The sequence below is a fragment of the Podarcis vaucheri genome (assembly GCF_965113315.1).
Source record: "Podarcis vaucheri genome assembly, chromosome: 6".
NCBI lineage: Eukaryota > Metazoa > Chordata > Lepidosauria > Squamata > Lacertidae > Podarcis > Podarcis vaucheri.
Window position 1 is genome coordinate 58,628,419 of NC_138764.1, and position 16,141 is coordinate 58,644,559.

The 16,141-nt window shown below is 45.3% G+C and overlaps 1 protein-coding gene across 1 annotated transcript; it reads right to left on the reverse strand.

The window, feature by feature from the left end:
- Positions 1–339: 339 nt before the first annotated feature.
- Positions 340–15,855, reverse strand: SYPL2 (synaptophysin like 2). The gene is made up of 6 exons (XM_082227099.1): positions 15,512–15,855; positions 15,248–15,319; positions 10,207–10,331; positions 4,535–4,739; positions 3,419–3,610; positions 340–1,020 (listed from the first exon to the last, which is right to left on the reverse strand). Exons 1-6 carry the CDS (start codon positions 15,572–15,574, stop codon positions 892–894), a joined length of 786 nt encoding a protein of 261 aa, XP_082083225.1. The 5' UTR covers positions 15,575–15,855; the 3' UTR covers positions 340–891.
- Positions 15,856–16,141: the final 286 nt, after the last annotated feature.

Here is a 16,141-nt window from a genome sequence, read left to right on the forward strand (position 1 = left end):
CATCCTCTGTGTGGGGAAGGGTTTGCCTCCACTATACACAAAAAAACACAGGGAAATGGAGACCAAAAGCTGCCGATCAGCTCATACTGGTGGGAGTCAGCACTTGTGGCTCAATATGGACATAGTATACATCTGTGCATGACCTGAGAGGAAAGAAATAAAGGCACCAAAACTTTGCTGCTCAAGAGTGAACAACCCATCTGTGGGCAAACAGCAGCTCCAGCTTTCATCCAACTGAATTTAAGAGAAGCAGAGAGATATTTAGCACATTCATACCCCATTATGCAACAGAGAGAAACACAACACACTCCTTCCTTCAATTGTATGAAAGTAAAAATATTCCCTTTGTATTTCTCCTTTATTTTGCTGCTAAGCCCGGTGGCATATTGCCGCTTCTGCTTCTATTATGGCCGCAGAGTCGAAGGTGTACTTACTCTCAAAGGTGCTTAGATGTCCCAGGTTCTGTAGCACTAATGCCTTGGCTATCTCTATGCTGTTATCCAAATCTACCTGCATTTCTCATTATAAAGTGGTCAAAAGCAGATGGGAAGAAACAATGCCACACACCCTAGGACTGGTAGTAGCCAATGTTACAATGCACAATAATATGTGTTTGTAAAAAAAAATCTGTAGGCAGAAGAGGGTTTTTTGTAACCATGTACAGTCTGTGTATCTAGGACCACAAGAGGAGCCCCTGATTTCAGCCAGAGGAAGGCATTCCAGAATAGTCAGGAGAGAGAGATGCCAGTATGACTATTGGACAGCAGCAACAATTGGCAGAGAAGGCGTATTTCCTGCCCTGCTGTGAAATGGGATGAGCATGTACGTGAGACAAGGCACTGTTCCTGGTGGGGGAAGAGGAGGCTTCAGGAGTGAAGGAGGAGAGGTTCCTTATTGCTTATCAACAGCTCCTTGTTCAGCAGAGCTTTCCTTGTTGGTGGTCTGAGCATGCCAAGGGGTCTCTTTAAAAACAAACCAGCAGTTTCCAGCCCACAGTATAAAGTTGACAAAACCAAACAGCTGAGAAAGAAAGAGAGAAGTGCAGAGTTAGTGTAGAAGCACTTGTAGCCGAGCTATCTGAGCAGACTGTATGTTGTAGAGGAGTGCAACCACTCTGGGCTGGAGCCAAATAATGAGGCAAATTGGGTTGATATGGAGCTCTTTTAACCCTTTCAGAGTCAAACTGTGATAGCAATAAAATGCCCTAAGTTGGATCAGTGTGTTACAAAAACTCATGTTGCTCTGTTTTTCAGTGCCCTATATGCCTATGTTTGTCTATGTTTCTCTACTCTAGGTCCTTGGGCTTCGCAAGAAGCAAGTTTGTCTAAATGCTGACCTTGGAGCACTGAAGAGCTGTGGATGTTTTTGGTGGTTTTTGTTGTTGTTAAAGCAGAACAATGATTTTTTTAAAAGAAAGTTAGACTCCGTCTCTCTCTATTGCGCTCTCTCTCTCTCTCTCTCTCTCTCACACACACACACACACACACTCACACTCACACTCACAGACACACAGTCTACTGCTCTGTTTGTGGCTGGGGGATCCTCAGGACTCTGCAGGAAGTATTAAGGACAGCCTCACCTTCTACCTCCTATTGGAGGACATAGCATCCCAACACAAACAAGCACTAGGAAAGCTAAGCTGGCCAGTGTGAAGATGCTAATATTTTCATCAATGTACAAGCAAGAATATACACCATTTGCCCACCTTTAAATTATTTTAAGGTATGAAAGAACAAGAGACAAAATCGTCTACCACCCCCGAAAGATAACTAGATTTTGGTGTTTTAGCCTTATAAAAGCATTGCCCTAGTATGGCTTGTGCAGGAAAGTGAAACCCTTTTACTTTCCCTATAAAGGCTCCTGGGCCTGCGTTTTGGTAGAGTTAATCCACTTTGGAGGGGCTCCTGTGCTTTCATCTGCTTCTGCCAAAAGGGGAAAAAAGTTTATAGCCATTTTTAGATTTCCCATAAGAGTGAATGGGGAACACAGAGCTCCATTTTATACAGAGCAGCATAAAACCCGAATCACAGTTTGAAGTGGACAGAGAATCAAAAACAGATCCTAATTGTTTTTATAAGCAGATACAAAGCAAATTTTAAGGCCCATGCAAAACCTTAGTATGCTCACATGTTCTTCCTTAATGCCCTTTAATTTTCTTCTGTCTACTTCATCACTTTGGTCAACAAGGAGTAAAAAGTCAAATTTTCACTAGTTTTCAGTAAGTGTTTGTGAACAGTAGTGACTGGTGATTCTCATCCACATTTCTGAAGGCAAGGACCAAATGAGGTCAATAGTTATTTTAGAATCAATTAATCCATTAAAAAATGGCCTTGAACAGATGCCCTGTCTGTTTGTCTGCTCTTCAGGGGCTGAAATCTGTAGTTAGGTCATCACTAAGTTGCATATATTTTAGGCACTGCTGTACTCCATCACATATGCAATTTAAACCAGCAACCGCTGTACCAGTACTTATTTAAGTACAGATTTGACAAGACTGTTGCCAGTGCTGAATAAAACTGTGAAATGCCCATAATTAAAAAAGAATCAGGAGCTTTATATTCAGTACATGCAGACAGGCTGTTCTTCATTGGTGTACACATCAAGATGGGCAAGACTTCTGAAAGATGTACTTGGGAAAGAAAGATACCAACTGCATTTTTTTTTAAGGTTAAAATCCATTAGTTAGTAGCTGTTTGTTGTGTCATTATACACAATGCTCCACCCCGTTGCCGCCACTACGGCCGCGCACTTCCCCCCCGGAGCCCGCACTGCCACCGCCACCACAGCCGCCGCGGAGGAAAGAGGCACGGGGACATCGCCCAGGGCAAGGCGTGGGGCCAAGACGGCTGCGCTAGGAACCTGGATGGCGCTCCTCCTCCCCCCCTCTCGCTCTCCCTCTCTGCTGAAACCAGGAGAGTCTTGCTCTCCCGGCTTCAGCAAAAGGAACCCGAAGCCTCCGGAGCACAGCAGGACCTCCCGCTGCATTCTGGAGGCTTCAGGCGGCTATCCCTGAAGCCTGGAGAGCAAGAGGGGTTGCACTGACCCCTCTCGCTCTCCAGGCTTCAGCGAAAGCAACGTGAAGCCTCCGGACCACGGAAGGAGCACTCCCTCTGCGCTTCGGCAGCTTCGCATTGCTATCGCTGAAGCCAAGGAGCCTGCATTCGCTCCATAGGACGCACACACATTTCCCCTTAATTTTTGGAGGGGGGAAAGTGCGTCCTATACAGCGAAAAATACGGTACATCACTACCTGTAGCTTTAAGTTACTCAAAGGGTATGAATGTATGAAGTTATGAATGTGTATGAAACTAACCGAGCTCTATTAAAATCAGTGGAGCTACACTCTATGGGTTCCAGTGCAGCTGAAGCTCTGCCATTCCCGTCCCCCCCCCCATATTGCTCCCCAGACAACTCTTACCACAGAGATGTTGGCCAGGCCCATAGAAGGTGTGGCCCCAGCATTGCATACAGCAGTTTTGAGTTGACACACTGACATGGCAGCAATGAGACTGGAAGGCCGCGTAGCTGCTTTCACATCTGACAGACCTTTGCCCCAAGCTGAAAATGCCACTAGCCAGAAAAAGGTAAATGAGACGGTCACACAGAAGTCCTAGGGGGAGGAAAAAAACAGAGAAGACCACAATGGCTCCATCTCATAGAACAGACTGCCCTCCCTATTCCACCCAAAAGACGCAAGCATTGAGAGCCCTTGATGTTGGGTCATTGCTCCATTCCATCTCTCAGGCCCTTCACATGGTGGGTCTACATGTGGCAAAAGAGCCACATCCAATTTTTCCACAGCTACCTAAGACACTCTTAAAGGATCTGCAAGCGATATGGGGTCATAACAATTCAAGTGGCTCCACACAACCCCAAGGGGAAGGAGTTTAATGACAGCATTAGATAGATAGTTTTTAACTAGTCTTTGTGCCATTTGGGGGGGGGAATGCTGTTCTAACTAAAGAAGGCCCAAGATTCCACCCTAAAATGAGGGGTGACCAGGGTAAAGGTTCCTGTACATTAAATAGTTGGGTAGAAGCAGGAATTCCAGAAGGCGCAGCTTGTCATGTTACAGCACTGCAGGAAAATACTTGTACAGTGGTACCTCAGGTTACATACGCTTCAGGTTACATACGCTTCAGGTTACAGACTCGGCAAACCCAGAAATAGTACCTCGGGTTAAGAACTTTGCTTCAGGATGAGAACAGAAATCGTGCTCTGGTGGTGCGGCAGCTAAAGTGGTGCTTCAGGTTAAGAACAGTTTCAGGTTAAGAACGGACTTCCAGAATGAATTAAGTACTTAACCCGAGGTACCACTGTATATTAGGAACCATCCAGATCCACTCAATGCATAATATGGTTGTGTGAGCTGCTCCTCTGGATTGTCCCAAGGATAAACTGAATTAGAGAATTTAGGGAAGCACTCCCTATTTGGATAGAGAGAAGTGTCTCTTATCCAAGGAGTGTTTTAGAGACCGGTTCTCCGGGGTTTAGGTCCTGCATCAAAGAGCAGAGGACCAAAGTGAAATCTTACCGCAAAAGGAAGCTTCTTATTTTCTTTGTAGAGTGAGTGAAACCGTAGATAGACTGCCAGAGCTGCCATGGTATACAGGAAAGAAAAAACACCCAAGGTCACAAAGAACTCAGCAGGTGCTGAAAAGTCTCCCAAGAGATGCAGCGTCCTTTTAGCAGTAGATCCTTCAATACAGTCTGGCATATCAAATGGAACCTTGTACAACCTGGTCAGGATGAAAAGGAAAGAGAAAGAAACATGTTTGGTACGACTTAGCACATCTGGTACAGAGCTACCTCTGACAAACAGGGGTGAGGGTTGAGACAGATGATAGCTTTTAAGCAAGTTAAAAGTAGTTGAGATTTATTTTGCCCCACTCTCACTCTCAGGTCAAATAGATTGTGCAAGGTTTTTGAAGCAGAACAAAACCCTGCAGCGTCTGTTTATCAAAGTGAGATGAATGCACACACCAAACAGCAAACAAGCCCCTTTCCAAAGTTCCTGTAGCTCTCTGGGAAAAAAACACCTCAAACCAACAACCACAGCCTAGCTCCAGCCTTTCCAGGATAGAATCATGCCACTCTTATCATTGGGGAATAAAACCATATCTGCATCTTTGCTTATCCTAATCAGAACACACTTATCGTAAGGCCTGATGACAGGTGGTGCCTTCTCTATATGGCTTGCTGTGATAGTACATTTCACCCTTACTCTGAAGGAGCAAACCTCTTGGGTACTGATACAGCTTTCAAAAAGATACATGTGTGGTAGAGATGCTTTGACAAGACTTGAACAAGACATTTCCTTGAAAGAAAGAAAAGTAGCACCTCTCTGTTTTTAATTACATACTTGAGCTTTGGGGTACACTCTGTAGGTTTCCTCGAAAAGTATTAAACCAACTTCCTACCAAAACAGATACAAGGTAGAAATGTCTCTGAAAGACACCTCCTGCCTTGAAACTTACTGGGACTGTTCTGGCAGCTACCACTTTGCAGGATCAGAGTTTTTTCCACCTTCTGCTTTCCAAAGACTCAGCTTTTCAAAGCAGTGACTTGGCTGATGCACAGAATTGCAATGTTCATTTCATGGAGAAAATTGGTTGGGCTGGGACTTTGTACAAGTGTAGTACAAATATACATACCCCATCTTCAAAGAGACCAAATATATCAAGCGCATGGAGCGCATATTAGCTGTTTGGATATAATTTTTGGTCACTAAGAAGAGCTATTACAGTTCTCCATCTAGCTGCTATCGGGTGGTATAACACCAGCAGCTCTCTACATTATATAAATAGCCTCTAGCCTTTTCCCACATGTGCCATTTGAACCAGGCTGGCACTGAAGTCAGAAGTTCTGTAGCTTGAGCCCTCAGCAACAGCTTCCAACATAAAACTGTGTTTACTGACATTAAAATCAGGAGGTTTCCACACTGCAGACAAGAACTATAAAGCCAATCTGCTTATCTGCAGCAGATCAAATGGTTTGCAGGTTATGTGAAGCTATTTTGCTTATTTTAATAAGCAAGAGCCCACAGAAATCATCTAGAGGGTAGAAAAAGGCAGCTATGATTCCATTGAAAAATGCAAACTTACCACTGGCTTAAACAGAGAAAAATTAATGTTTCCAAGTCTGTCTAATCGCTAGCTTTTTATGTTTAACATACCTCTTAGAAAAGACATTGTTAAGCTCACAGGCTGCAGTTTAAGAAGGATCTAAGGACTTGTCCAGATAGTAATTTAACCATCAACACCTAAGTATATAGGGCTCCCTGCAATGGAGGCATGGCCATGACAGAACAGGTGTGAATTTCACCCCCCAACCAAAAGGTAGCAGGGTTCTGTGATATACTAGAACACGAATAATAATCTAGAAGTCAAGCAGCAAGAAGAGCTCAGAGAATGAGAGCAAAAGCCTCCTTCATCTAAAGTGCTTCTCAACTCATACACAACACAATTCATTATTCCAAGCAACTATTCACCAGACACTTCATTCTGTGTTTTCTCTGTTAGAACCACTACCACTCCTCCCAATTTGTTCTTCTTGTCAAAGGCATCTCAATAGACTTCACAGACATGCCTCTATTTATAGCTATCAGATGTTGGCAGGGAAGCAAAGTTGCAGAGATAGAACCATGCTCAGATCCTACATACACTGAGTGTAAGATTGATTTCATTCTAACTTTGGCCATGTCTGTACTCATCTGACAAGTCTTGTGGTAGATCCCTAACATACAAATCATTTTAAATTGCTAGCTTCTTACTTTCCAAGAAAGGTAATCTCCTGATTTGGCATGGCAAAAGGACCTTTGAATGCCCCCCACAATCTGACCCAGTCTCTTGTTTTTTTGCAGTGGCATTGAACCCCAACACCACCTAGACTAGGACTTAGCAGAACATAGATAGTGGAAGGGAAAGAGGAGAGCAAGCAACTGAAAGGAAGGGAGGGGTTATTGGTTTCTGTGCATTACTGTCTTGTCTTTATTATGCCTTTTGTGCTTTGATCCTGTATTTTCATGCTGTAAACCGCCCTCAGATCTACAATTGAAGGGCAGCATACAAATTTAATAAATAAAATAATTTCAAAAACATATTTCACATGCTTATATGTCTCTCAACAGATGACAGACGCATCAAGTCAGTTGCAGCTTTTAAGTTTGCTATGAAGGGCATAACCCTCCTTCCCAAAACAAATCACAGAGCACTGAGAATTTACAAGTACAGTGCTGTCCAGACAGCTTTCCCTATGCACAATTAGGTCCTCCAGCAGTGATTTTGAAGGGGTGTGTGTGTGTGTGTGTGTAAATGACAGTCAGTGTGGGGTTCTTTGCTTTGGATTAGTTCAGAAGACAAATTCGTGCTAGACTCTGATCTGCTGTTCCTCTGTCTAGCAGTTATTAGCACAGAGATTTTATTGTGTCAGGTGCACCCATTCATTTAACATTTATTAAACTCTCCAATGGTAATGCCCTTAGAAAGCTCCTTCCTTATCATTTCAGCCCTGAGTGATCACCCCAGTATCAGTGGAAATACAATATAATGCATTTAAATCCACACACACACAAAAGGAAGAAGGGGGAACTCAAAACACAGTTGAAACAACACTGGCTAGAGCTCCTCCTGAAACAAGTCCAAGACCAATGAAATCCTCCAAGAAGTGTTGGTGTGTTTGGAAGAAAGCATCCTCATCTCCTCCCTGGTGGAGGAGCATTGCAGCAACAAAATTGCCTGCAACCAGGGAGTCTCAGGAACCTGTCCATTTTAAATAGCTATGCTTGGACAAGCTGGAAAAGGTGATACTTGCCTTAAAGGGCACCTAATGAGGGAAAACAGGGGGGCTGGTTGCGCTGTGGTTTAAACCATCAAGCCTCTTGAGCTTGCCAGTCATAAGGTTGGCAGTTCGAATCTGCACGATGGGGTGAGCTCCCATTGCTTTGACCAAGCTCTTGCCAACTTAGCAGTTTGAAAGCATACCAGCACAAGCAGATGGAGCGGTACTACTGTGGCAGGAAGGTAAATGCCGTTTTTGTGTGCTCTGGCACTCATCAGTGTGTTCTGTACACCAGAAGTGGTTTAGTCATGTTGGCCACATGACCTGGAAAAGCTGTCTGTGGACAAACGCTGGCTCCCTCAGGCTGAAAAGCGGAGATGAGTGCTGCACCCCATAGTTTAATTCAACTGGAGTTAACCGTCCAGGGATCCTTTACCTTTACCTTTTTACCTGAGGGAAAATGCCCAGGACAAATGGACTCCTCTGATATGTTCTGGTGTCCTGGGGAAATGGGGCTGTCCACATTCAAAACACAACAAGGAATTAGGGGAAATTAGGATATGCCCAACAGGGAATTATGGGAAATATTAAACTGATGACCCAATTCTACAAACTCACTGCTTAGAAGCAAAAACATCCCAATTAGCAGTGTTCACTCATGAGGTTCTCTGCAGATCACCAAAAATGGCACATTAACACATTTTCTAACTTATCTTGCAATGTGACAAGAATTTCTCTTCATTGCTAACATGACTGACAACTGATTTTGTCAAAAGCCTATGTCCAAAAAGGGAACATAAAATAGGTAGGCGTATGGCAGTCTCTTACAAGTGGATAGAAGCTGAACCCTATGTATCTAAGGGTGCCTTCTCCCTTACATTCCCATTAACAGAACTATGTTCTACAGTATCTTCTTGATGGCAATGTCTGTTTACCTTATGATGCTCACATAGACAAACATGTCAGAAAAACTAACAGTGTCTTTCTCTGGTTCTCTTAAACAGTATATTTAAAAACAAAAAAGTCACATTTGAACTTGCAAGGAACAGGTCTGATGCATTCTGTAACTACTTTCTTTTGCTAGCTTCCAAACAATGGGTGAGTTATAGTCCATATTAAAGCAAATATATATTCTATTTCATTGCTGATGCTTTTACTGTATTTGTTATTTGCTGTTACTAAATGTGTTGCTTTAATTAATCTGCATTTTAGTATTTGTAAGAGTGGTGTGTAAATGCTTTGATTGGTTAAATAAATATGTTACTTCGCGTTAGCAGAACTATTCTTCTGTGAGCACATTCCTACAACATTGGGGGTTGCTTTAAGTTAGGAAAAAGGTCGGGGAGCAGGACACACAATAGAGATGTATAAAATTAAGCACGGTGTAGAAAAAGCAGAGAGAGAGATTTCTCTCCCTCTCTCAGAATACTAGAACCCAAGAGTGGCTTGCCTGGTGGGGCAGAGGCAGAGCAATGCTGCTACGTAATGGCAGGGGTGATAAGGCAGCAAGGTCATGGCTTGTGGACAAACCATAAGAGGCAATTCAGGGCTCCTCACAACCCCAACCTCACCATCTCATTCCTACCAGTAAGTGGAAGTGATGCCACTGCCAGCAGGCTTCTGCAATGAAGAAGATCTAGAACAAACAAAGATCTAGTGGGAGGATCTAGTACAAAGTAGCCCTTCCAACTCTGAGTCACCAACTTAGATAGCTTTGAAAGAGGGTTAGGCAAATGCACGGAGGATAAGGCTACCAGTTGCTTCTAGTAGCAATGTCTATATGCTACTTCCAATATCAGAGGCAATATGCTTCTAATTACCAGGTAATGGGGGTAATGAGTAGACATGGGCAATTATGTGTGTGTCCTGCTTGGGGACTGAGTGAACAGAATTGCCTGATGAGATGGTCTTTTGGTTTGATCTAGTAGAGTTCCCCTCACGTTGGAAGGACCCGAAGAACCATAAAACTAGTTGCATACACCCCAAGGGGGACTTTGTGTTTGTGTTTCCATATCGGTGCCCCTGTATGCTGCAGAGCAAACCAGTTCTGAAATCAAAACAATTTACAAAATTGGTTTGAGGTGTTACGTTGGGGGCGGTTGTTCAAGGTAAATTAGGGGGAAATCCTATTAAGCCTGTACAAGCCCTTGGCATGCCTAACCCCAATAAACCACACAATTCTCTCCACACACACACACACCCAATGTGTTTTGAGTCATTTCCTAGAAATCCAGAATTTTAGAGTTGGGATACTCTGGAGTACAAGCAGAAATTTTGCAACTAAGTTTCATTTCTTCAGGAAGCCTTTCCAAACACAGGCAACATGAGGAGCTAGAAACAGAATCATAAGGACCATGATGTACCTACAATGTCCAGCTCCACATAGCATCATCTCCCAAGTTAACACTCAGTAAGACTCCCATTTACCTGAAAGGATATCCAAACTGCACAGTGATAGCAGTTGTCTCTTTAGGACTCTCATTGCATTTCACAGTAGCCCCTGTTTCTGCACTGAAAGAACCACAGGCTCCAAAGGCAAATATGGCAAAGAGCTGGAGAAGAAAGCAAAGGAGTTTAGAACTAAATGTGTCCTAGTTGGTAGCAAACAGTGGCACAGGCTCTGGCATCATGCAGGACAACAGATCTGGCATCAACTGCTATGAACTATCCAAGACCTAAAAAAATCACAATCATCCAGGCTTGTCTTGCAAAACATTAAGATCAGCTCACATGCAAACCACAATGATAAATGCCACAATCCATGTGCAATCCATGTGCAAAGCTAGCCAATTAATTGGGGGGAGGAGAGAAGCAGACAACATATTACTTTTCATTGAACTATTCATCTTTAATATAATACAACCCAAGATAGTTAAATATGCTTTTTCTTTTTAAAAAATACGCTTCTCATCTGGGTGTGTTATCAGTAACCTCCACAGTACTAAGTACCTCTCCACTATAATGACAGTAACAAATAAATGTCAAGCTGGATTATGCAGAAAACCAGATTGTGCTAAGGTTCTTAGGTAGAACTTACTGGTTTAAAGAAAATGAATCTTGGGAGTTTATTAATTTCTACAATTATGGGGTACAACAACTGAAAGAGGTCAATTTTTATATAAAAAAGTAATTTGGTCCAAGTTCACCACCAAACTATATACCAAAGAACAGTTGTTCTCTACATGTTAATAGTTTTTTATTATCAGTACCATTAACCAAGAGTTACATACAATCAGCTCAAAAGCAAATGCCAATGCATTACAAAGCAGAAGTCTGAAACTTAAAATCTCTCTAACTAAGGGTTATTCCAGTTTAGCATATCCTGCCAACCAAGAATATACATGCACCGAGATCAGTATTTTGTTTTGCTATTAGGCCCAAGCATGTCTACATACCGACACAGGCCCATACAAACCTAGATTAGGCCTTTTAAGATGCTTCAGCATTACAACAACAGCAAAAAGAGTCAGCACTTGCCCCTCTTTTGGTGTATCGGTGCTGCATTATGACACCTAGGTGGTACAGTGGACAACAGGCCCAGCAACAGCTCAGTTGATAGAATCAAAGCTGCTAAAATCATTGCATATAGCATTCTTGAGAATTAAATGCTCAAACATGAAAGGAACTTGCAGGCAAGGGATATAGCTTTAGCGCTAGTCACTCGTTGCCCCGCTACAGCTGAAGAACTTCAAAACTCGGCCGTCCAAATACAAGTGCAGGGAAAATGAAACCTATGTGAAATCTGCAAACAAATGAGGTGGGGGCCAGGGCTGCAGCTGTTCATATTTCCGACTATGATGGAAGCATAAATAAAAAATAAAAATAAATTAATAATGCATTATTATTCCACAAGGGAGCAACTATTTTCCATGACCTCTGTTTCTACACTTGTTCCTGCCTTCTGAGAAGCCAAGAGGCCTGGTCTAGTGAGTTTGGGCCAGAGAAGTGATCACTATACCATCCTACATCGCTGGTAGAAACTGAATGAAGCGTCAAGCTAAAAACGTCATCGTACAGCAGGGGTAGGCAACCTAAGGCCCGGGGGCCGGATGCGGCCCAATTGCCTTCTCAGTCCAGCCTGCGGACGGTCCAGGAATCAGCGTGTTTTTACATGAGTAGAATGTGTCCTTTTATTTAAAACGCATCTCTGGGTTATTTGTGGGGCATAGGAATTTGTTCATTTTTTTTCTCTTCAAAATATAGTCTGGCCCACCACCTGGTTTGAGGGATGGCGGACCGGCCCACGGCTGAAAAAGTTTGCTGAGCCCTGTCCTACAGTCTGTTCACTAGCCAGTCACATCAACCAACTCCTCCCTCCAGAACTATATAATCCTATCTAAGATCTACATTCATTCAGCAGTTCATGACAGCACCATACTACTCATCGAAGTACTGTATCCATTGTTTCCAGGGGTGGAGGGGGAGCTAAGACCAAGCTGCAAGCATAATTGACTGAACTTAACAAAGTAAGCAGCAACAGTCCAAATGCTGAACTGGTATAGATTTGAACTACACCCAATTTGGGCCAAATATGTGGGAGAAGTGTAGAAGGAAATAGGGACTGAACTGAAAACAAAGGCATTAAGGGATATGGGCCCTGTTTCTACTGAGATCCTGCCCTTTGTTTTCCAGGTCTATAAATTGGCAGGACACATAAGAAAAAGATTTTATATAGGATGAATAATGCTGCAATAGAGCAAAACACCATCTTCACCGTACCATCACCACAACAGATGGCCTGATCAAGCCATGCACAAATGCTTCCACAATCATTGGGGTGGGGGGAGAACATGCAAAAAGAGATCCTAACACAGCACAGGAGAACTACTTATTTAATTATACCATGCTCCTTCAGGAACTATTTGTATTATTATCCAAGCTGCATAATTGGATGCTACTAAGGCTATTTATTCCATTCAAAGAATCCAAAACCCATTTTAAGATCTCAAGTCTGGTGCTTGCCTTACTCTTTTTTTTAAGGGGGGGCATCAATGGATGCCTCTCTCTTTTTAAGTCCCATACGTTTTTGGCCTATGCCCCCAAATGAAAACCTCTTAAGACTGATTTATACCACCAGGCAGGCTATAGAGACTTAGTGAGCTATAGAGTTGGCCAGACAACATAATGGAATGTGAAATGTAATCTGTTGCTTATACAGTGGTGCCCCGCAAGACGAATGCCTCGCAAGACGAAAAATTCGCTAGATGAAAGGGTTTTGTGGTTTTTGAGCTGCTTCGCAAGACGAATTTCCCTATGGGCTTGTTTTTTGCAAGTTTGTTTCCTTTTTCTTAACACCCTTAATACAGTTGCGACTTGACTTCGAGGAGCAACTCATAGAGCGCGGTGTGCTAGCCTTTTTTTGAGGTTTTTGGCGATTTTTGAAGCTTTTCCAAAACTTTTCCGACACCGTGCTTCGCAAGACGAAAAATTCGCTAGACGAAAGAACTCGCGGAACGAATTAATTTCGTCTTGCGAGGCACCACTGTAGGGAGAAGAGCCATATTCACAAAAATTGAGGTGCACATAGAAATAACCAAGTAGGCAAATACTGCACATCGGAGAAGGCATGAACACTAATACTGCTTCACAGAAAGCAAGTCATTGTGTTGTCATTAGTCTTTGATGCTGAATTGTTCCCATGATCCACTGCTTTAATCGGCCAATTTTTTCATGAGGTCCCCACTGATGCAGGTATGGGAAGCTACCAGGTATCACTGGACACCAGCTCCCACCAGTCCCAACCCACTCGGCCAGTTGTCAGAGATGACGGGAGTTGTAGTCCAATGACACCTGGGGACAGTCTGGAGAAACAGGAAATGTTGCCTTGCCCTGCCTGCCCTTGGCACTGCCATACCTGCTGGAACTGGTGTTGCTTCTCTGCCTGCCCTCCCACTGGTGTGGAAGCGGCGCCAGCACTGGTGCCAATTTTGGGTGAGATCTCGCCAAAATCACACAAAATCTTGAACACTCTGTAAGATCTCTTGCAATTTCAGCCAATACCAGCATCACATCTGGTGCCTTGGTGGCTCCTGCCACCTGAGGCAGGTGCCTCAGTCTGCCTAATAGCAGAGCCTGCTGTCTGGAGGGCAACATATGCCCCATCCCTGTCCTATAGCAACACCTGTAGAGTCAGAACTGTGCTGGTTGGAGCTGATGGGACTTGAAGTCCAAAGTAGATGGAGGACACCAGATTGGAAAAGGTTCTCTTATGCTCTTCAGTATTTGTGATGTGTCCACACTGACCTTCAACCTATCCAAGACTGCACTTTCTTATGAAATGGATGCCAGCTCAGTTCTGTTTTGTTACTATCAACCCTCTGCCTTTGATTTAAGTTTTGTCACCAGGTAGCTGTCGAGTGGGGACGCGGGTGGCACTGTGGGTTAAACCACAGAGCCTAGGACTTGCCAATCAGAAGGTTGGCGGTTCGAATCCCTGCGATGGGGTGAGCTCCTGTTGCTTGGTCCCTGCTCCTGCCAACCTAGCAGTTTGAAAGCACATCAAAGTGCAAGTAGATAAATAGGCACTTCAGCGGGAAGGTAAATGTTTCCAGGTGCTGCTCTGGTTCACCAGAAGTGGCTTAGCCATGCTGGCCACATGACCTGGAAGCTGTACGCAGGCTCCCTCGGCCAATAAAGCGAGATGAGCGCCGCAACCTCAGAGTCGGTCATACCATCTCCTTTTGGCCAAAAGGGGGGTGGGATCCACTTGAAAGACCTGTCATGTTGTGCCAACATGAGCATTTAGTGAAAGTAAATGCAGGTTCCATGTGTTACAACTGTATTGTGGAGCTACTTAGGGAAAAGTACATATCTTAGAGTTTTTCTTTTCTTTTCTTGTAGGTGAGAACAAGGGCTCTTCCCTTTTCAAGAAGACATTTAGCTCTAAATAAGGCTCATTCAATTCTCATTCTTGCAGGGACAGAATTTTGGGCATTTTCATGGCCACCCATTAATCTTAGGGAAATACCCCGAGCCCCTCCAACCCTTGGGCTCCAAACTGGGGACTAAATAAGACCAGGGCTTCTAAGCTCCCCTTGGGAAGCCTGAGAAGAGAGCGAATCCGTGAGCTCAGGGACAAGTTAAGGCGCGGTATGTGCAGGATCAGAACTCCAGAAAGGTTAAACCCGCCCGAGTGAAATGTGAGCGCTGCTAACGCCAGCTCCCATGCATACCCCAGTCCACGAATCCAGACTCCTTGCACATAGAAGGGCTGCCTTAGAGGGCAGGCACTCGGGCGTCTCCCTCCCGCCCTCCCTCCCAAGTCTGCCCCTGCACGCCGCCTCCGGCTCGCAGCCAGAAAGTCGGCTCGCAGGGTCCCACCGCCGGAGAAGGGACGCCCCCTTTCTTCAAGTCCCCCTGATCTCCGAGGGCCTGGTCTCTCAGCGCGTTTGCTGGACGGCAGCGTCACCTTCCTCTCTCTCGCACCCCCACCCCCCCAAAAAAAGGTTGCACGGGAGGCCGAACTTACCCACTCCAGCACCTTAATGAATCCCAGGGGCTCCTCCAAGCGCCCCCAACGCAGCCCCAAGAGCAGCTGGGCCTGGCGAGGGAAGCAAAAAAAGGGGGGGAAGGAGGGAGAAACAAGGGCAGGGAGTTCAGGTCAGCCAGGAGGGAAAGCCCAAAGAAGAGGAGGAGGGGAAGGGGCGTCGGAAAGAGGAGAGAGAACAATGCGGGGGAGGGAGAGAACAGAAGAGCGACGGGGAGAGAAAGTAGCCAAGAAAGGGCGCCCTACCACCGGGCTCTGGGACTCCTTGTCCGCCGCCGCCGCCCCCCTCTGGGCTCTGGGCTCCGACATTCTCGGCGAGGAGCTGCTGCTGCTGCTGGTCGTCTGCACGGCAGTGGCTGCGGGGAGCGCGGCTTCCTTGCTTCTCCGCCGCGCGGACGGAGGAGTGGTCCAGGCGAGGGGAGCCGGGGCTGACGACGGCCGGGGCTGCAGAGGCGCCTGCTGCTGCTGCTGCTCCCTCCTCCGCGGAGCTGCGGGGAAAAAAGCCCCGTCGAAAGTCCTGTCAAACTCGCAAGTGGAGGCGCGGGTGGGGAGGGGGAGAGGGAGCGCGTCACGCGGCGGCGGGCGCACATGGAGCTTGGCGCCCCCCCCCGCGGGCTGTGGGCGGAGCCTCTTGCCTGGCGGCTCCGCCTTCCCCCTCGAAGGGACGGGCGGCGAAGGCGATCCGGATCTGCTCTGAAGTTTCTTAAGCGGCCTCGCTCGTCTCGAGGGTTGGGACGTGCCGGTAGGGTTTCTTGACTGACAGCGCAATCCTAGCCAGATTTGTGCAGGTGTAAGCCCTGCATAAGGGGCTGGACTAGATGACCCTGTGGACCCTCCAGTAAAATCAGTCAGTGCGGAATCAGTGCTTTAGGTAAT

Bases quoted from the DNA above. Each gene is read 5' to 3' on its own strand.
- SYPL2 (XM_082227099.1), bottom strand. From the start codon at position 15,574: ATGTCGGAGCCCAGAGCCCAGAGGGGGGCGGCGGCGGCGGACAAGGAG. The intron at 3,611-4,534 runs GTAAGATTTCAC...TCCTCCCCCTAG, and splicing joins ATAAGAAGCTTCCTTTTGCG to GACTTCTGTGTGACCGTCTC. The intron at 1,021-3,418 runs GTAAGAGTTGTC...TTTCTTTCTCAG, and splicing joins GCCTGGCCAACATCTCTGTG to CTGTTTGGTTTTGTCAACTT.